Source organism: Sapajus apella, unplaced genomic scaffold, assembly GCF_009761245.1.
Source record: "Sapajus apella isolate SASKATOON/1434 unplaced genomic scaffold, GSC_monkey_1.0 scaffold22, whole genome shotgun sequence".
Lineage (NCBI taxonomy): Eukaryota > Metazoa > Chordata > Mammalia > Primates > Cebidae > Sapajus > Sapajus apella.
The window spans coordinates 4,670,354-4,691,570 of NW_022436962.1; the positions used below are offsets into that span (position 1 = coordinate 4,670,354).

At 51.7% G+C, this 21,217-nt stretch overlaps 1 protein-coding gene across 2 annotated transcripts in view; it reads right to left on the minus strand.

The window, feature by feature from the left end:
- CACNA1S (calcium voltage-gated channel subunit alpha1 S) overlaps window positions 1–21,217 on the minus strand; it is a 76,699-nt gene that overhangs the window by 37,127 nt on the left and 18,355 nt on the right. For both annotated transcript variants that reach the window (XM_032288683.1, XM_032288684.1), the window contains exons 3-15: window positions 20,631–20,770; window positions 18,719–18,861; window positions 18,383–18,535; window positions 16,036–16,241; window positions 14,607–14,710; window positions 12,244–12,389; window positions 11,418–11,499; window positions 9,655–9,815; window positions 4,874–5,099; window positions 3,926–4,133; window positions 2,545–2,665; window positions 1,582–1,696; window positions 66–159 (exon numbers count right to left, since the gene is read on the minus strand). In XM_032288683.1, coding sequence (XP_032144574.1) covers window positions 66–159; window positions 1,582–1,696; window positions 2,545–2,665; window positions 3,926–4,133; window positions 4,874–5,099; window positions 9,655–9,815; window positions 11,418–11,499; window positions 12,244–12,389; window positions 14,607–14,710; window positions 16,036–16,241; window positions 18,383–18,535; window positions 18,719–18,861; window positions 20,631–20,770 — 1,899 coding nt within the window. The remainder of the gene's footprint in view (window positions 1–65; window positions 160–1,581; window positions 1,697–2,544; window positions 2,666–3,925; window positions 4,134–4,873; window positions 5,100–9,654; window positions 9,816–11,417; window positions 11,500–12,243; window positions 12,390–14,606; window positions 14,711–16,035; window positions 16,242–18,382; window positions 18,536–18,718; window positions 18,862–20,630; window positions 20,771–21,217) is intronic.

Here is a 21,217-nt window from a genome sequence, read left to right on the forward strand (position 1 = left end):
CAAAGGGAACCACGGGACTGTAAGAACCCCAGCCTGCCTCCAGCATCCCCACGTGAGGTGCTCACCTTGGCAGTGGTGGGGATACCCTCACCCTTGGGCTTCTGCTCCAGCTTCTTTGCTATGGTGGATTTCTCCTCCTCTGACTTGTCTGGGAGACCCCTGAGTTAGAAAACAAAGTGGAAGCCACGCCAGAAAGTTCGCAGGGACCTGCTCAGCCTGACAACACCCTCCGGAGGATCCCACGGCAAGGGCTCTGGGGGGATCTGTGGGAGGAGTGGCATCAGCTCGCAAATGGGAAGGGCAGTGGGCTCAGGCAAGTCCCTTCTCTGTGGTGAGAGGGTCTGACACACAGCGTGGGCCCACGGCTACCTGCGGCTCACTGGGCAGCCATGTTTAATGTTGGTTGATAGTGAATGGGTGAAATGTGGCTTTGCACTGGGTTTATACAAGATTCACAGAGTGGAAACATGGTTTGTCCAAGATGGCTCTGTCGCCAGGTGCCAGGCTGGAGTGCAGTGGCGCAATCTCGGCTCACTGCAACCTCCATCTCCCAGGTTCAAGCAATTCTCCTGTCTCAAGCCTCCCGAGTAGCTGGGACTACAGGCGTGTGCCACCATGCCCAGTTAATTTTTATATTTTTTAGTAGAGATGGAGTTTCACCATGTTGGCCAGGATGGTCTCGATCTTTTGACCCCGTGATCCACCCACCTCGGCCTCCCAAAGTGCTGAGATTACAGGCGTGAGCCACCTCGCCCGGCCATCTCCAACTCTTTAGAAATGTCTGAACTCCATGCGGTCCCTCTTTTTCCCTTTTTCTTTCCATCTTGCCTGGAAAGAAACCCCCCCCCCCCCCCGTTTTTCTTTCCCATTCCTGCAGGCATGGGAATTGGAAGAAGCAGGACTCTGTCTAGAACTTAGGTCTTTGAAGCACAGTCCTCCAACCAGCAGCATGGGCACCACCTGGGAGCCTGTTTGATGGAGAACTCTGATCCCACCCCTGATCCCAAACTCTGATTTGGACCAGCTGAAACAGAATCAGCATTTCAACAAGATTCCTGGGTGACTTGTTTGCAGTTGGAGTTTGAGAAACACCGTCTAGAACACCAGTCTCCTTCCACCCCTGGAGGAGGGTCCCAGGCTACAGAGTTCACTGACAGTCACAGATGGAGAGACTTGTGAAGAACCTGGGAAGCCAATAACCACTTCACAGAAGAGAGGATGCCTGAGGCTCAGCAAAGGGCAACGGCTCTCTCCCAGAAGCACAGCGACTCAGTGACAGGGTTGGGTGGGAATTCCCAGGATCCCTCCCCAGGGGAGCCCTGCCCACCTGGCCGGGCTCTGAGGCTCTTCCATGCCGCATCCTGAGGCCTGTCTGTCCAGAAGGCCAACTTGCCTCTGGTCCTGCCTGCAGGGAAGGACCTCAGCCATCCCCGTGTGCAGGTTGCAGAAGTTTGCCCACTGGGGCGGGTGTCACCATGTCAGGGCCCTTGCTCATTGGGCTACAGGGAGGCCTGTCCAGGGCTGGAAGGCCATGGCCACAACTGAGCACTCCAGGTCCCTTCCTGCTAAGGAAGCACTCACTTGGACATCTTCCTGCGTTTTCTCTCCTCAGCCTTGGCCTTCTGGGCAGAAGTCAGGCTCTCCGCCTCGGCCAGGTTGTCCACGGCAATGGCCAGGAAGACATTGAGCAGAATGTCTGAGCAGGTTTAGCTAAGGAGCCTTGGGTTGTAGGTGGAAGGGAGCCTCTGGAGCAGGAGTCCTGCCTGCCTGCATGTGGGCAGGTCCTAACCCCACTCCCAGAGCTACCCATGGGAAGGCGTGGGTGGAGGGACACAGCTGAAGGCCCTCAGGGAAGCCTGCCTGCAGAGGGTACCCAGAAAGGAGCCTGAATCCACTGTGGCCTTGAACCCATGCATTTCCTGTCCAGACTGGCTCCAGTCCCCACACCGAGCTGCATGGAGAGCCAGAGAGGCAAAACAAGTGAGAGCCACGTGAGGCACTCCTGAGCCGGGGACAGTGGTGCCCTTCCTCCCCACTCCCCACAACATCGGATTCCACGATGCAGGCACGGCCGGCACCTCCACTGCCCTATCCACCCCCCCTCACGTCTCTCCTCTCGTCTCTCGGCCTGTCCTAGCTCCATCCTTCTGGTCCCAGCACTCAGACGGGTCACCCCGGCCACAGGGTCCTGGTGGCTCCCTGCCTGCCTCTGAGCCTTTGGAGGAGGCTGTCCTGCCATCCTCATGCTCCCTAGCAGAGCTCTGTCCTTCCTCCCACTGCTCCAGGCGCACCGACCTGGCGGGGCTTCACTCCTCCCAGCGTTAGCCACACACCCCACTGAGTCTCTAACCTTTCCGGCAGAAAGAATTACCCTACGGCTACACCTGCGCTTGCTACGACCTACCCCCCACCTCATGGGCCTGGGAGCTCCCCTCCAGCCAGAGGGCCTGGCTGCCTAGAAACCAGACATTCTGACCCCCGTTTTAAGCCCTTTCCCCCACCCCCCGCCAAACTCGTTTCTGCACCCTGCTTCCGGCGGGATACAGTTGCCACAGACGAAAAGGATGATGAAGTAAATGCACACGAGCACGCCAGGGTAGGCCGGCCCGCCATAGGCCATGATCCCGTTGTACATCATGGAGGTCCAGTCTTCACCTGTCAGAACCTGTGTGGAGGGAGGAACAAGGGCTCAGGAGTCTGCCCTCACTCCGCGGTGCTCTTAGACCTTCCCTCTGTTCATTCCACGGTCCTTGTGGCCACCCCACGCTCTCCTCAAAACCCCTATTCCAGCTGGGTGCAGTGGCTCACACCTGTAGTCCTAGTACATGGGGAGGCCAAGGTGGGTAGATTATTTGAGATCAGGAGTTCGAGACCAGCTTGGCCAATATGGTAAAAATGCAAAAATTAGCCAGGTGTGGTGGCAGGCGCCTGCAATCCCAGCTACTTGGGAGGCTGAGGTAGGAGAATCGCTTGACCCCAGGAGGTGGAGGGTGCAGTGAGCTGAGATTGTGCCACTGCAATCCAGTCTGGGCAACAGAGTGAGACTGCATCTCAAAAAGCCAAACCAAACCCCTATTCCAATGATCTAGAAGCTTACTGCTGCTCTCTGCGGACAAGGAATTGGACTGTGGGCTCGCCACCTCCCTGTTCTGTCCTTATCCCCGGGCGGCACTGCGCTGCACCCATCCAGGCTTCCTGTTATTCCGGCCTTAGAAGTCGTGTGAAATGTCAAGCCTATTGAAAGGCCTGAGGCCTGACCAGCCAGTGGGGCTGATGGAAGAAAGAGAGGGCAAAGCCATCCACAGGACCGACGGACGATCACACACTGCACCTCTCACTGTTACAACAGGAAGGCGTCACTCAAGAAATATGGGCCACCCCACAGAGGAGTGTGTCCAACTCTACACTAAGAAAACTCCTCCAGGAGGCCAGGGGTCCTGAAAGCCTCTCACTGGGCCACAGTCATGCTCCCCTGGGTGGCTGATAGCGGATTGGCTGTGCCGCGCCTGCAGAGTGGGAAACGGTTTGCGTTTCTCTGGGGCTTTTCCAGCCTTGGGGAGGAAAAGCTTCCCTTATCTGACTTTGGCCTGAGACGTGAGCAGCATATGGGAGAGAAAGCTCACATCTGGACTCCCAGGCCGTCCCCAGTGCGGTTATATTATCCTGCAGCAGGCCAGCACTGTGCTGGGTGCCAGAAACAGAGACTAATCAGACAAAGTGGGTGCAGACGCAGTGAAGGGGACACACAAGGAAGTGTTACAGTGGAGAGAAGCACAGGTGATGGGGAACTCAGAGAAGGACATGTACTCAACCAGGAGACCAGAGAAGGCTTCCTGGAGGGGGTGATGCCCACCTTGACCTTGAAGGACAAGGAGCAGGATTCAGCAACTGTACAGAAGGAGAGACACGCAGAGAGCTAGCATACCTGGAAGACGCTGATGAGAGCTTGGGGAAAGTTGTCGAAGTTGCTGCGCCGCACTTCTGTGTCCTCAAAGTCATATCTGCCCCCAAAGAGCTGCATGCCCAGGAGGGCGAAGATGACGATGAAGAGGAAGAGCAGCAGCAGCAGCGAGGCGATGGAGCGGATGGAGTTCAGCAGGGACGCCACCAGGTTGCTCAGCGACGTCCAATACCTGAAGGAGGAGGGGCCGCAAGCAGAGAGGAGACAGACCCTCTCACTGGGGCCCATGAGGTGTGGACAGACCTGGGGAAGGCTCAGGACTGAGGTGACACAGAAGGAGGGGCTGCCTCGGGGCTGGAAGGCCCTGGATTTGTGGCCGCGTGCCCACTCTCTCCTTCCTCAGAGCACTTTCCTGTTTGTAATTTCACACTCGTTAATATAATTATTGATTAACTTTAGGTCCCATTGCCGGATGAGAAACTCCGTGAGAGTAAGGACGGCTTCTCTCCTGCACACCCCCGATCCCCTGTGCTTAGCCCAGTACCCAACTCATGCGGGTGCTGGATAAGTACTGCAAGCAGATGGACCCAACTCCTCTTCCCTGGCCACCTCGAAAAGGCCCCGATTCTCTGTGTCCCTCCTTCTTGTTTCCACCCTTTCCCTACAGCTCTTCCTGTCCGCCTTCCCTCTTCCCATCTTTCATTTTCTCTTCTTCCTTTCTCTTTTCCACCACCCCTTCTCCCTGCCCTGCCATAGACTGTGGTAAGAAAAGAACAGAGAAATGAGTTCAAAGTGGGGAAGTGATTCCTTTTTCACAGAAGGAGGTTATTTCAAGGAGGGAGGGAGTCTGGGCAAGGGGCCACTGGTGAACCTACGCAGATCCCAGACCCCGGGAAATGAGACGAGTGTAGACCAGACCAGGCTGTGGTGCCCATGGGGGACCCCAGAGTGCCAGCCGACCCTGGCGCTCACTTGGTGATTTTGAAGATCCTCAGGAGGCGGATGCAGCGGAGCACGGAGATGCCTAGGGGCGTCATAGCGCCCGCCTCCACCAGCAGGACCTCCAGGATGCCGCTGCACACCACAAAGCAGTCGAAGCGGTTGAAGATGGACATGAAGTACTGGCGCAGGCCCAGCCCGTACATCTTCATCAGCATCTCGATGGTGAAGAGGGACAGCAGCACCCGGTTGGCGATGTCTGCAGGGTTGGTGGCACAGCCCTGGCATCACTCTCCTTCCCTTCTCCCGCCTCCCAGCTTTGGCCTTGGCTGGGTCTCAACCCAGGACACTCCTTCCCTTGGTTCCTTGTTTCCAAGGCACCATGGATTTCTGGGGGGCTCAGGGGGCACGGCCTCATGCTGCCTAGACTGGAGTGAAGTGGCACAATCATGGCACACTGCAGCCTTGAATTCCCAGGATCAAGTGATCCTCCACCCCACCGGCCACCACATCCAGCTAATTTTTTGTATTTTTAGTAGAGGCAGGGTTTCATTCTTGTTGCCCAGGCTGGTCTGGAACTCCTGGGCTCAAGCAATCTGCTGGTCCCAGCCTCCCAAAATGCTGGGATTACAGGTGTGAACCACTGTGCCCAGCGACTTTTTTAATTAACTTAAAAAGGAAACTGATGAATTTTACCCATTGATTTCTTGCAAGCTAACTCATATTTAACAGAAAGAGGATCTTATTACTTTTAATTCTACTGAAGTTCACGAAGTCTGCTACTCTCTCATTCCTATACACCTCCCTTCCTCCTGGTAGAGAAGGTCTGACCCTGTGCCCAAACCCAATCCTTCCTCCTTTCTTTGCCCCCTCCCCCTTTTTGGGAAGCTCCCTGTCCATGATCCTTTTTTTTCCCCCATTGAACTACATTGCCCAGCGACTTTTTTTTTTTTTTTTTTTTCAGTAGAGATGGGGTTTCACTGTGTTAGCCAGAATGGTTTCGATCTCCTGACCTTGTGATCCGCCCGCCTCGGCCTCCCAAAGTGCTGGGATTACAGGCGTGAGCCACCGCGGCTGGCCCCTTTGCCATTCTTAAAAGCCCAAGTCTCTTCCATTTTCCCTCTATCTCCTGTCCTTGCTCTCTCCTTCCCGTGACTGTCAAGTTCCCAAAACAGTTGTCTATATTGCCCTCTTCACTTCACCCCTTGCCCTGCCCCATTTGCTCTTCACCTCATTCCTACCTGGACGCGCCCTCACTACTTCACCAACACAACTCTCTCCAGGGGCATCAATCTGCCACACCTAATGCTGATCTAACCCCCTGCTCCTGACCTCCCAGCAGCACTGGGCACTGCGGCCCATCATCTTGCTTTTTCAAGCATTCTGTCCTTGGCTTCTGCGGTGTCACATCCTTCTGGGTTTCCTCTACTTCTCTGTATTTTCCTAAGCCTCCTCTACAGGTGCATTCTTTATATCAGCAAGAATAGGGTCTTCCAGTTCCCCCCACCCCTACCCCGCCACTTTGTTTCTGTGTGCCGACGGAAAATCAGAGTGCCGTGACCACTTTGTGCCCTGCAGCTGCAGGTTTTTCTCAGCAGGCTTGACCTCAACCTGGGGTTTTGAACATTCCTAGGCGCTGATAAAGCCAATAGGTGTTGCCTCAAACATTGACAAGAGCTGGCCACAGCTCTGAGCCAGATTCCTTAAACCTTTATATAAAGTCCATGCCCTGACCCTATGGCTGTGGATAAGTCGAGGTGGAACACCCCTTTTCTCTTGCTGTCCATTGCGAGGATTGCTGCAGCATTCTGTCGTGAGTCTCCCCAATAACAGCTTTGGACTGACCATCCTGCTGTTTAGTGCTTCTTTCTTTGGAATCACAACTCACCCTATCTCAGGGCTGTTTGGGGTAGTCCTTCGTGAGAATTCCCCTACCACTACTTTTGGGGCAATTCCAGCTGAGGGTTCAGCAGGATAAAACAGCAAGTCATTGAATGCTTGATTTGAGTGATACCCTTGAGTATACACTCTGCCTTAGGGATCCGGTGTTATCTAAGACCACAGCTTCAGACCATGCCCACCAATGCTTCGCAGATTTAATTTTTCAACTGAGACCACTCTGTTGAGTTCCAGATCTATTTTTCCATCTGCTTCCTTGACATATCCATTGGGATGTCTCAAAGGCACATCAAACTCACCATGGCCAAGACGAAGCTCATGGACACTGCCCATCCTCCCCCGCTACCCAAAATACTCGGTCATTAGCTATTTTCTCAGTAGGTGGCGCTACTACCCATTTATCTGCATAGGCTACAAACCTCGAAGTCACCCCGACTCCTCTTGGCGGGCAGTGTTCACATCATCTCCACATTTGGTCATTGACAGTGCTTTGACAATGATTGGCACATTCAAGGTGCTCTCAAGAAGACTGGTTGAAATGAATGACTGAGTGAATTTATCTGATCTGTAGCTAGTAACTTAGAACTAGCTTTGTTTCCTGTTTCATTCCCATAGAAAAAGACAATCTTGTTTTCTATTTATTTTCCTTCCTTTACCTCTTTCATCATTTTAAACAGTCTCCTTGGTACTGTTGTATCATCTCAGGTTTCCGGAGCTGCCAGCTTCCATTGGTTGTACCTGATGACTCTTTCTCAGGGTGGTTCTGTTCCTTCTTTGGTTTTCAGGGTTTTTTTTGTTTTGTTTTAAATTGTGAGCTCATCTTCAGGAAACACTCTTCCCTGCAGGAATTCTACATGCCTTAGATTAAGAAGCATCCTTAAAGAACGGTTTATGTTTGCTTCTGTTGGGTACCCCAGGGATTTTACTTGTTTGCAAGTTGATTTTTAGATTGCTATCTTAGCTTAGGCTCCTTGGACCATGAAAGGTAGGGCATATCGGCCCCCAGACCCATACAAGGCACTGATAGGATTTTGATTTTTCACTCAAGACATGTTTCCTTTCTCCTTGGGCCTCTAGCGGGAATAAACTTCTGAGCTCTCTCCCTGGCCCAGTGAACTTTTTGCTTCCTTTCCATGGGGGCAGCCTCTCCAGGGCCCTGGCTCTATGCAGCTGTGCCACTTCTGGTTCCTACCTCAGGCAAGCCCAGGGCCCTGTCGCCAGCCCTGCACGGGCCTTAGGAACCCAGCTGCTGCCCATTAGGGTTTAGGCCTAGGTCTAAAATGTCCTTGGAAGCCAGCTCACAAGCTCGCTGCTCCGGCTTTGGCTCACTTCTTTGTTTCTGTCACCCAGAGACTTGCTTTTCATTCCATGGAACGCCGTTATCATGCCTCATGCAGCATCGTCGCGTGTTTGTGGTGGGGAGGGCACTTAGTGCGTCCACGGTGTTGTTGGAACCGGCCGTCTTTTCTCAGACCCCACCCCTCTCCTGGTCCAGAGCTCCACGCCCAGGGGAATATCTACCACACCAACAAGGCCGACTCATTCACCTGCCACCAAGACTGAGCCTTCCAAGACTCAAGTCTGATCACATCATTTCCTGCTTTTAGCTTCTCATGGGCTTTCCATGGCCTCAAGTGTAAAGTCCAACACTTTATTAACATAGAAGGCCTGATAGTGTTTGGATAGATATCCCTGACCAGATCTCATGTGGAAATGTAATCCCCAGTGCTGGAGCTGGGGCCTGGTGGTGGGGTCGGGGGCGTGTTTGGATTATGGGGAGGGATTCCTCATGAATGGCTTGGGCCGTTTCTTTGGTGGTAAGTGAGCTCACTCTGAGTTCACCACAAAACCTGTCATTTAAAAGCATGTGGCATCTCCCCTCCACTCTTTCTCTTGCCCCTGCTTTCACATGTGACGTGCTGCCCTCCCTTTGCCTTCCACCATGATTGCAGGCTTCCCGAGGCCTCCTCGGAAGCCGAGCAGGTGCCAGCCCCTGTTTGCTGTGAAGCCTGCAGAGCTGTGAGCCAACCAAACCTCTTTTCTTTATAAATTACCTAGTGTCAGGTAGTTTCTTCCAGCAATGCAAGAATGGCCTGACACAAGGCCCCCGCGAGCAAACACATCTCTTACTATCTAGGCTTAGGATCCCTATTGCTCTCTTAGACACATATAAAGTTTTGCGGCTTCCTGAATTCACTAAGCCGTTTCACATCTTCACGTCTTTGCACACGCTGTTCCTTCTGCAAGATCCTCTCCTCCCTGTGACCGCCTGGGGCTTGTCTACCTGTCCCTTAAGATCCACAGAGCGCCAGCATCTCTTCTGTGATTCTCCTCTTGCTGCTACCTTGTATTTACCTCTGTCATTGCCCTCCTTGTATTGACTTGGAATTATTTATTAACATCGGTCTCTCCTCTGGCCAAGTAAGCTCCTTGAAGCCAGGAGCAGTGTATTAGTGTTCTCTGTATCCTGAGCTGTTTTCCTGTGCCTTACATATAGGATGCACTCAGTAAGTAGCTGGTGAAAGATTGCTGTTTTTGCAGCAGAATGTGAACTTGGGCGCTTAGAGTTCTAAATCACTAGCAATTTTATGCCCAGTGATCTGTGGTTGGAATAATCTGCCTGGACACCTAGGCAAGCACCTGTCCCAACCTATTGCTTTTACTGCCCTCAGTGAGTAACAAAGCCAGGAAGAAGAAAGTTGGGAGTGCGGCTCTGCCACTTGAGGTCTCTGTTTTTCCCTTGTGAAAGGAGCGGATTAGGTCATATAATCCAGCACTCATGGCCCACAGTTTTTAGAAAATGATGTTGCTATCTAATCGACCTCTTCTGTAAACCCTGCGGTGCCGCTGGCTGATTTTGGCATTCAGCCACACCACATCTGCCCTCCTCCTGGCTCCAGTCCGTTCCGCCTTACCTTGCAAGTGGGTCAGCCAGAGAGGCTGGTTGTGGTGCTCTGAGGCAATAGACAGGGTGTTGAGGGCAACGACGAGAATCACCAGCCAGTAGAAGACCTTGGACTTCACAACGTCGTGGCACTTCCAGCGAAAGATGCGGTTCCACTGCCTCCAGTGCCGGCTGAGGGAGGGGCAGAGGATGGCTGCTCCACACCCCACCTTTCCAAGCTGCCTTCAGACACACCCCAGCCACATGTGCCCGACCACCCTCTTCCTCCAGCCACAAGAAAGGAGCTCAGGGCATGGGCTGGAGAGCCAGACTGAGTAAAGTCCTCCAGTTCTCATGGAAGAGCAACAGCAGGGCAAACCTTCCAGGCAATGGAATGAGAGGATGCATGCAAAAATGCTTACCCCAAGTGCCCGGCAAGGAGCAGGCGCGCCGTGTGGTTTAATTTTAATTAAAGCAACTCTGGGACACCACATTTCACCCATTATCAAAGACCACTCTTCAACAAATTAATATCTGGTGGGGGGGTGTGGGGAAATGAGCTTTGATAGTACAATCTTTTTGGGAAGAACTGGCAGCACTTACCAAAATTTAAAATCTATATGCTTTATTTATTGTTTTATTATTTATTTATTTAGACAGGTCTTGCTAGGTTGCCTAGGCTGGACTTGAACTCTTGTGCTCAAGTGAGCCTCCCATCTCAGACTCCCGAGGAGCTGGGAGTAGCTATGCCCTGTGACCCAGCAGTTCTATTTCTAGAGTTCCCTCAGCAGAAATGGTCATACTCATGCGCAGCTATTCCCTGCAGGACTGTTTGCATCGCCAAAGAAGGGGAGGGTGAACTACGTCGCGATATATTCATCCTGTGGAATATTTTATTTCCAAAGATACACAAAAAGAAAGTGACTCTGTTGTGAAAATTGCTCTCAATAGACAATTTTAAGTTAAAAAAATGTAAGTCACTAGATAATCCTTTAATGGATTATCCTTTAGTGTATCTTGTATTCCTTTATTTGACAAACACTTGGCAACACCTCCTATGTGCTAAGCACTGTTCTAGTCCCTGCAGTGACAGCAGTTAACATAAACAACCCCATTATGTAAAAAAATCAAAACAAAAACAAAAAAATCTTGGCACGTGTACGTGTGCGCGTGTGTGCGCATGCGAAGAGAGATGAGAGCGGAGAAAAGGTCTTCGAGGCATACACATCTGTTACCATGGTTACCTCTTTGAAGGGCACTGGGGACCTTCATCTTTTCTTTGATGAATATCTCTATTGTTTGATCTTTAAAATTATAATTAAGTGTGAATTTATAACAGGAAACAGCCAACCAAGCAAACCAACCCTCCTCTTAAGACAAAGGCGAGAGAGCGTGGCGTGTGCTCTTGTCTCCAGCCTCCTTCCTGAGGGGCTCCTGGTTCGTGCAGCCTCTGCCATGCACCCTCCCTCTTCCCTCGAAGAGGTTTCCAGCATGAATGACCTCACCCAGCTTCGCCCGGATCAGAGTGCAGCCCCAAGCATGCTCACTGCCCTGGAGGCTCCCAGTGTCCTTCTTATGTGCTACGTAAATAGGTCATCTGCTCAGGACCCCTCTGATCACACGTTCCCTGAGGATCTGGCCCCTGCAGAGGTCCCTCAGAGGAGAAACTGGCCCTGTTTTCTTAAAAAGGCTGCCTTTCTAAAGGATTAGACAAGTGACTCTGAAGCCACTGAGGGGAAGTAGCTCAGGGAGCTGGGGGCTGGGGGTTTCCTGAGGCGGTGGGCAGATACTCACATGAACTGGATGACTTTGTTCAAGCCAGCAATTTCATACAGGCTCTCCGTATCAGAGCCACCTTCATCCAAAGACAGCTTTCCTGGAGACAGGAGAGAAAGAGTCAGCCAGCCTTCGGGGCCCCTCTACACTGGACACACCTGGGCTGGGCAACCAAGACAAGGGCCCATTGACCAGAGACATCTGTGACAATGGGTCCTCGGTAGGCCTGGATTTCTTTGTGCTTTCCAGAGACTGAGATTCCCAAGCGCTAAAGAGCCCACTTTTTTTTTTTTGAGGTGGAGTCTTGCTCCATCGCCCAGGCTGGAATGCAGTGGCGCAATCTTGGCTCACTGCAACCTCCACCTCCCGGGTTCAAGCCATTCTCCTGTCTCAGCCTCATGAGTAGTTGGGCTTACAGGGAGATGCCACAAAGTCCAGTTGATTTCTGTATCTTTAGTAGAGACGGGGTTTCACCATGTTGGTCAGGCTGGTCTCGAACTCCTGAACTCGTGATCTGCTCTTTGGCCAAGCGCAGTGGCTTACAGGTGTGAGCCACTGTGCTCGGCCGAAAAGCCCACTTTATCTGCAGCCTCAGAGCCATGAAGAGGGCAGCCTGCACCTTTGGGAAGCGTTCTGGTCACACCTGGATCTTATCATTTTGAGCCATTTTGCTTTAGGCAAGTCACTCACCCTAAAGGGCTAATGTTGGACTTGTTCACTGGGTCTCTCAGGCCTGCTGGGGTTAAATGAGGTGGTGTTCTCCATGGAGCCCGCAGGCAAGGTGCAGCTTAGAGGTGGGAGTGAGAGGGTGGGGTGAGTACTGACCGCGCCTTTGGGCCCAAACCTTCTCTGAAGTCCTCAACGTCCATGACTTCGCCCTGTGTGATCCAGCTCATGTAGCCCCGAAGGTCCTCATCCAGCTGTTGCTTCTCCCGGAGCTTCTGGAAGGTTCCCCTGGACTTGGCCTTCTCCCGCTCCTTGGTGAATTCCCTGAAATGGGATGGGGATGCCAGGAGGGGAGGAGAAGAAAAAACAGGGCTGGGGAAAGACTGGGCTTCCTGGGTGTAGACACATTCTGTGGCTGGAGTGGGGCTTTTTCTGGCCCTGGGGTGTTGCTGGGAGTCCAGGTGTCCCTCAAGGTGGCTGAGAGGCAGCCCATCTCCCTGCCCGCTCACCTCTCCCCATTCTCCAGGAACACCCTGGAGCACTCCCTGCCCCTTCCCCGTTTCCTCCTTCTCATCCATCTCAGTGTCTCCTGCCTTGTTTTGGGGTTCCTCTTGGACATTAGAGGTTCATGACAAGGCAGTCCATTGCCTAACTGAATCACCCACGGAGCCCCCAGTTGGCCACACCAACCTTTCAAGCTACCTTAGAAATTTAGTTTTGTACAGACCAAAGGCCTGGAGAAAATTCCCCTGGGACTCCAAGAAGCAAAGTGGCAGGATTGGGAAAAAGGTCCCAAGGCTCTGCGAGGTAGCTTCAGGCCAGCAGAGGGCAGCCCTGAGCCACCAGGCAGGACCCGGTGGGACAGGGGAGGACGGTAGTGCGGGCCTGGGCTCTGAGGAGCTGCGCCCAGCGGCCAGGAGGGGTCGGCCCACAGGACAGGTGGAGTCGCCCGGGCCACGCAGGGTCCCGGCAGGTGCTCGTGACCAGTTTGTGCCACGGACTCTCTGAAAGTCCAGTGAAGCCTATGGATCACTTCTCAGAATAATGTGAAATGCATAAAATAAAACCACAGTGCAACAAAGACACCAATTACAGCCAGGCTTCACTTAATGACTGGTCTATGTTCTGAGAAGGGCATTGCTAGGCAACTTCTTCTCTGTGTAGACATCAAGAGCGTACTTACACACACCCCGATGGGAGAGCCCACTACACATCTGGGCTGTGTGGCATAGCCTATGGCTCCTAGGCTACAAAGCTGGACACCTGCATACTGCCTGCAGACTGCCTGCTGTGCTGCATACTACAGGCAACCGTAAGTATCTGTGCATGTAAACACAGCTAACATGGAAAGGTACAGTAAAAGTGCAGTGCAATCTTAGCGCACCACTGTTGTATCTGCAGCCTGTCATTCACTGACTGAATTGTCATCATGCAGCAGGTGACTGTATGTTAAAATGTCACTATTAAAATGCAAAAAAATTGGGATGGAGTAGGACATGCGCTTTTTCACTAACTCATTAACTAGCAGGATCCAGCTGCAGGTCTGATGATCATAATTTCAAAGTACGGAGTGATTCATGTAAATGCTATTCACGATGTAAGGTGACACGATTTCATAGAGGACAAGTCACAGGCCCTGCTAATAGCACGGTGGCTTGTTGCCTATGTTTATTACTGAAGGAAACACTACATTTCAGTTACAGTTGTGAAAAACAAAGATACGTGTTTCCTATCCAAGTTCACAGACCCCTGGATTCTATCTACAGACTGCCCGGAGGGAAGCTTCTGGAATGGAGTAACATCAAGGGGGAAGAAGGCTGATGGCAACTTCTAGCCTCTCCTCTGTGCTGGGGTGGGTGGGCGACAGCAGGACTGTCTCAAAGAGAACAGCTCTCATGAATCATGACCATTAGTATTTAGTGCTTATTTTGTGCTGGACTCTGTTCTAAGTACTTTATATGTATTAACTTATTTAATCCTCACAAGAGCCCTATGAGATAGACACTGAAATAATTCTTATTTGGCAGACACGGAAATTAAGGCATGGAGAAGCTAGGTAATTAGGTAAAGGTCACACAGCCGCCAGTGCAGGGATTAAAGGTGGGCATTCTAGCTCCGGAGTCCTTGTGCTTAACCAAAAGCTCCACTGCCTCTCGGTTCTGAGGTGCCACTTGGGAGCCCCTGGGGCCGGGAGGCTGGAGCCTCAGGGGCTTCACCGAGGAGTGTCAAAGCAGAAGGACAGGAAGGGCAAGAATGGGGGAGGACCTGAGGAGGAGGAGGAGAAAGGCAAACTAAAAATGGAAGGGCTCCTGCCTGCATCTCCTCTCTTTCCTGTTCACCAGGAAGGAAGCACTCTTGCCCTAGCTGAGGTTACAGGGAACCCAGGGTTGAGTCAAGGACCTGACCCACAGCCCCCTGCCCTGCTCCATTCCTTTCTCTCCTCCTCCTCTTCCCCCCACCCCTCCTGTTTCTTCTCCCTCGTTTCCTTCTCCTTCCTCCTCCTCTTCCTCCCGCTCATCAGCTGCCTTTGAACTTTCTTACCCGCTCAGGACACCCAGCACCAGGTTGAGGATGAAGAAGGATCCCAGCAGAATGAGGGTGACAAAATAGATCCAGGGCCACTCATTGCCGATGGCATCATTGACCTGGTGGGGGCAGGGGTGTGATCTTCTGAGTTGAGGGCTTGGCTCTCCTTCCCCAAGTCTGCTCATGAAGACTCCACCCAACCCTGGGGGACAAAGAGAGAGCCATCCGGGGACAGTGATGGGACCTTTTTTCCCAGCCAGAGGACTAGTGACGAAGGACTTTTCCAGCCTGAGGACTAGGATCTGGTCTGGAAGCATCTCCCCAGGGAGACCTTGCTGACTGCCCCCCTGGCCGGGCCAAGACTGACCCATTTTCCCTCCAACCGAGAGTGTCTCGCACCTGCCTCCCTCACTTGACCTCTTTCATGGACTCTACCTCCAGTTGATTTATTTAAAGCCAAGATTTTTTCAAATGAACAATCTCCGTGACCCTGGACAAGTCACCTAACATCTCTGAGCATTATTCCCATCTGTCGAACGACGAGAATGACATGGGCTCTCTCTCCTCACAGGCTTGAAACAGAGGTGAAATCATACATGTGACAGTCCTTTGACATTTTAAATAATTAGCTCCCCAATACGCACTTACAATAAATATTTATACTAATCCTTTATATTTGTAAAGCATTTGACACTTTTACAATTTTCCTCTCATAGGCAGCACTGTATTGTGGTTAATTCCAGATTGGAGCCAGAGGGATCAGAGTTTGATTCTTGGCTCTGTTGCTCACTAAGTTCTTAACTGTGGGCAACTTACTTTAATCTCTCTGAGCCTCAGTTTCCTTATCTGTAAAATGAGAGCAATGTCTTCCATCATTGAAGGATGAAATAAGAAATCTCTTAACAAACACCAAATAAATACTATCCTCCAACAAAGAAACTCATACAGTGTTGACTGCGTGCCAGGCACTGTTGTAATTCAGTTAATCCTCCCACGAATTCTGATATAGACAGTATCATTATCCTTATTTTATGGTGGAGGCAATTAGTATCTAATAATACTTATATGGGAAAGGAGTCTTGCAGAGGCAGAGAAAAAGACTCAAAAGGCCCTTCATTCCTCAAAAGGTCTGAAATTCAAAGCCGTCAGAACGGAGTCACTCACAGCCAGGTTTTTCCTGGTTTCCATTCTTCACCTGCCCTTTGGATCCTGCACAGACATACCGTCTCATGAGGACTTCCCCATAGGATGCTGGGGGACATACCTGGGAACAAGAAGGGGCCTCACATCCTGTATAGATTCCCCAGGGAGGAGCAGGAGGGAGCTGTGGTCACTCAAGTCAGAGACTGGCCTCCTGTGTGGACTGGCAAGCTCTCCCTCCCCACTCCCTTGCAAGCCTGTGGATGAAGGGAGACGGTTCCAGCAGGCGCAAGCCCAGACCCACCCAGTAAAGGACGTCAGTCCATCCCTCCATGGTGATGCACTGGTACACGGTGAGCATGGAGAAGCCGAAGTTGTCGAAGTGGGTGATGCCGTGGTTGGGCCCTGGCCAGCCGCCTCGGCACTCACTGCCGTTGATGGTGCACCGGCGCCCTGAGCCCGTCCTGGCGCAGGGTGATGGCTCCTCATTCTCCACCGTGGCCATGATATCTGGAGGCAGAAGGCAGAGCGAGCATCAGACAACAGTAGTAGGTGGGCAGTGACAGTAGGAAAGGTGTCAGGAGCAGTCTGAGAGAATTGATCGTAGTCTAAAGACACTCTGCTGCACGTGTGAAAGACACTGCTCACGGAGCAGATGGTGACAGTGAAGAGGAACGCCTGGGGCTGTGGATGGCTACAGGTAGTGGGAATTATGTCTTGGGCCCCCAGGCCTCATGGCAGGGTCTGCTTCTAGGACTAATTGTCCTATGCAGTGCAACCCATGGAAAAGGAGTAATCTGAGTGTCGTTTGTCCCCATAGAACTTTAAAAAAGGAGGCAGCTGCCTGGCTGGAGTGGGGCTGGAGGTGGAGGGCTCACATATTCTGACTTGAGAGTTCTGTCTGGGAGGTGAAATTGGAGAAGCTCCCGCAGTCCTGGGCTGGGCTGTACAAGACACCCAGCTGATGGGGCAGGGGTCTGCACTCAGGAAGTTCCCGCCAGGCCCGAGCCTGCACTCCCCTTTGTTCCCCTGGATGGTGCTTTCTTGTCTCGAAAATCCTGCACTTCTGATGACATCCTGCATCCGCTTTTATCTTAGGATGTTTTACAGTCTCCTTTTGTGTTCAGAGATTAGATTGGCTCAGCAGAACTGGAACACTCTGCCTCACCCGTATTTGCTGTGTAGGCTCAATGCTCTGAAGATGGAAAGGAGAGGACACTGATGGTCCCGAGGGGGCCCTGATCCCATGAAGTCGGAAGCCCCAGTCTGAGAGGGGCCTTTGAGCACTGCTGCTCAGCGTTACTCAAGATCTCACGAGAACACCAGTGAGACCTCCAAATTCGGGTTCAAGGTGTGATCGAATGTCCCCTCCTATCCATCCTGATCATGCTTATTATAGGATGCAGATTGTGGTTGTGGTGGGAAGAGGCTGAACTAGGAGGGTCTAGGAATGTAACCCTGAAAGCTGGATCCGAGTTTACTCTCATGAATGGGGCTTGGGACTGGCGTTGACTGTCTCTCTGTTGTCAGTGGGCATGAGGAGATGAGTCCAGTCTCCTAAGAAGCTCGAGGTCAAGGAGAGTTACTCTGGTGAGCTCGATGCCCGGGCTCATGGAGGAGGCTAAGTCTGGGGGAGCTGCTGGCAGGGTACAGCAGCCAGTCTCAGAGTGGGACTTGAGACTCTTTCAGGATGTCGGCCTGACCAAAATGATTTTCACAATACTGTTAAGATGGGAGTTGCCCATCTGTCTCCCAGTCTCTGAACAATGTAGACTGCAATTTTCCAGAGGCTACACGGGTGGGATGTGGCAGCGCACACACGCAGGAGTTGACGTGAGAGTCCAGCAGCCTCTATCAAGCAAGGCATTGGAGAGATTTACAAAAAGTGTAAAGTAGCATCATCACGCTTCTCACCAAATATTACTGGTTTTGGAAAATCTAGTCATTTTTTATTAGAAATATACTATTTATGTTCTCATGTCACGAGTTTCTTGCTGTTCTTTAAAACTGAATTAATAAATTGATGTCATGACATGCTCCTCGGTTTTCATTTCTCATTCCCTGAAAATCGACTGATCAGACCTGTATCAACAAGAGCTCTCTGAGGTCCTCAGTAATTCACAAGAGTGAAAAGGCATCCTCAGGACAAAAAGTCTGAGAAATGCTAGTTCAGCTCAAGTATATTTGGGCTTCAATGTAGGTTATTTCTGGAAACTCAACAAATGACCCCCTTTGGCTCTTGGGTGTTTTTTCTGCGGTCTCATTCTGACCCTATTCTGGGTGCCTGCTCTGAGGGGCAGCTCAGACTGAAGCTGAAACTATGCACAGGAGAAAGTACACATAGAAATTCAGACTTATCCCATGCCCGTGTCTCCATCTACCACTGGCCCAGAGAGCCTGGAAGGTACCACATTGTATGTGGGTGTTTCAGAGCAAGCCGTGACCCAGACCCCTGCTTGCTTTCTTTGCTCACTGACCCAGCAGAGCTGTCCTTCCTCCAAGTCCCCCTTATCCAGGAGAAACCCATTCCCAAGGTCAACAGACGTGGTTGGCAATGGCCGACCCCTGGGCTCCCTCACCAGGTAGGGTGGCTCCCCCTTCTGAGCTGTCCTAGGTCCTCTCCCACAGCCCCACTTTCCCTGGGAGCTCACCTGTGCCAGTGAAGTAGCAGGTTTTGTGCATCTTGCCCTTGAAGAGCTCCAGCCCTATGATGGCATAGATGATGACCATAAAGAGGACCAGCAGGGCAATGTGGAACAGGGGGAGCATGGCCTTGAAGATGGAGTTCAGGACCACCTGCAGGCCTGCAGAGGTGAGCAGGGAGGGGAAAAGAGGAGTCACCTCCACCGCACTTGGTCTCATGGCTCTCCCTCCCCACAAATCTTGGGAAGCCTCTGGGATGTCAAGGTAGGAAGGGGATCCAGAACTGGGGACAAGGGAACAGGAAGGGAGAGGAGAAAGGGGTCTGCAGGGACACTGTCACCCACTGGGCACCCCCGACACCAGTCGGAGAGGTCTGAGCACTCGGAAGGCTCTGAGAGCCTTGACATCCAAGCCAGCTCCTTTGCTGCTCATCGGGGCCGTGTTGCTCTGAATGACGTTAACCTGTTCCAGAATCACAGTGAAGACCCTAGAGTGGAGAAGAGGGAGAGAAGGGGTCCAGGGGTTGGAAAAGCCACTGCCCCGGTGGTCTGGGGCCCTGTGTCCTGTCCATGCTGGGGCACCTGTGGAAAGGCCTAGGGGAGCAACAGCAAATACGGCTCACCAACTGCTAACTAATGATCTGGTCATGCTTATCCGGGGAATTTCATTTAAAAGGATTCTGACATCAAGTTCCTACTCAGTGAAAAGAGTACCGTGCCCCACTTGTGAGGTCTACTTTGGGCGCCGAACAGGGTCGAGGCATTGTGTGCCACAGCGCTGGTCCCGGGGCTGAGCACCGCCCATGTGGGCTGGAGGTTACCTGTACCACACTCAGGGGTGACCCAGAGAAGAAAATCCACAGCAAGTTCTCCCTCTGCGCTTTTCCTCCCGCGTGCACTTTTTGATAATGCCCTTTATTTTCTTTCCTGCTGGCCTCCTCTTCCTCTCTTAGAATGCTCAAATTTCCATTATCCTTTGAAGTCTACCTCAAATTCCTTCACCTCCAAATCCTCCTAACGGAAGAACTCCCAGGGACACATTGCGTATGAAACAATGATGCTCCGTTAGGTATTGCTTTCTGCATTCTACTATTCTGTATGCATTTGTGTCGGCTTCCAACCAGGGCAGTCTGTAAAAGGCAGAGGCTGATTCACAGAATTCTATTTTCTCCACTGAGCCGAAAGCAGCACTGGATGCTTAGCAGGTAACCAACACCATCCTTACAGAACCGAAGGACAGCATGCTGGCTAAGCATGCGGCCTCTGAAGCCCAGACTGCTTTGGGCTTGAATCCCAGCACTGCCACCAGTTACCTGTCTGACCTTGGACAAGTTGCTTGACTTTTCCATTCTTTAGCTTCCTTATTCATAAAATGAGGAAAAACAGGATTACGGGGAGAATTAAATGAGATGGTACATGTAAGCACATATTAAGTGCTTGATAAATGCTATTGTTATCAATACAACGTAGTTACTCATGGTAATGCTATGGGTAGAGTTACGTTCCCTCCAAATTCATGTGCGGAAGCCCTAACCCCCAGCACCTCAGAAAGCGGTTGTATTTGGAGACACGCCGTTTGAACAGGCTCTAAGATGAAACATGGTTATCGAGTGGGACCCTCATCCCATTTGCCTGGTCTCCTTGTAAGAAGAGGAACTCTAGACACACAAAGACATGTGAAGGATGTGCACGCACAGAGGAGAGACTGTGTGAACCCAACCCTGCCTGCACCTCGACCTTGAACTTCCAGCCCCAGAACTGCAAGAAATGGATTCCTGTTGCCTCGGCTTCCCAATCTGTAGAGTGTTATTTCAGCAGCCCTAGTAAACTAATACAGGCTAATAAGTGTCCGTTTTTGTGAACCCAAATAACGGGTACTCAGTACACGTGCGTGGAAGAAACTAATAAACGACAAAGGCTGAGACACTTAGGAGCATCCGGAAACTGCTGGCCAGTGGAACCACCCATATCATTTCCCAATGTGTGAGTTGGGAGAAAGATAATGGAATTTATAGCATCTAGCCGGGGAAGGAGATTGGGACTGGCAGGCGGGGTGGGGGCAAGCGTCCCTGCTCCCTGCTCCACCAACGTGGACAGCACCTTTACTGGGCCGGCCTCTAACAGAGGCTGCTCCACGCAGAGGTTAGCATGACTCTGGAGTCCCACCCCACCTCTAAGATGCTGGTGGTGGTGGTGGCAGTGGGCACAGAGTCCTCAGAAAGGGCCTGACCTCCAGTCCCCCACACCCAGCTCTCACCCCAGGAAGACAATGGTGAAGTCCAGCACATTCCAGCCGCTGCGCAGGTAAGCGTCCTGGTGGAATAAAAATCCATAGGCAATGATCTTCATGGCGGCTTCAACTGAGAAGACGACGAGGAAGAAATACTCCAGCTTCTCCTGTGGGGGCAAACGCAGTCCCAGCATGCCTCTGTGCTCTCTCGGTGCACCCTTGCTCTCTTCCCTGCAGCCACGCTGGGGTCCCTGCTGTGGCTCAGGCACGCCTGCCTCAGGACATCTGCACTTGCTGGGGTGCTCACCCCCTTCACCCCTACACACCCACACATTGCCACTCCCTTACTTTCCACAGGTCTTTACTCAAAATTCCTTCACTGAGGCCTTCTCTGGCCACCAAGTGTAACGCGAAGGATCTCCAGCATTTCATGTTCTTCTACTCTGCTTAATTTGGTCTTCTTAGCACTTACCCTTAGCTTAAATACCATATATATAAAATATATTATAATAAATATATATATATAATATATTATATATAGAATCTTGTTCATTATCTCTTTTCCCCACTGGGATAGAAACTCCATGAAGCACAGGGATTTTTTTTTTTTTTTT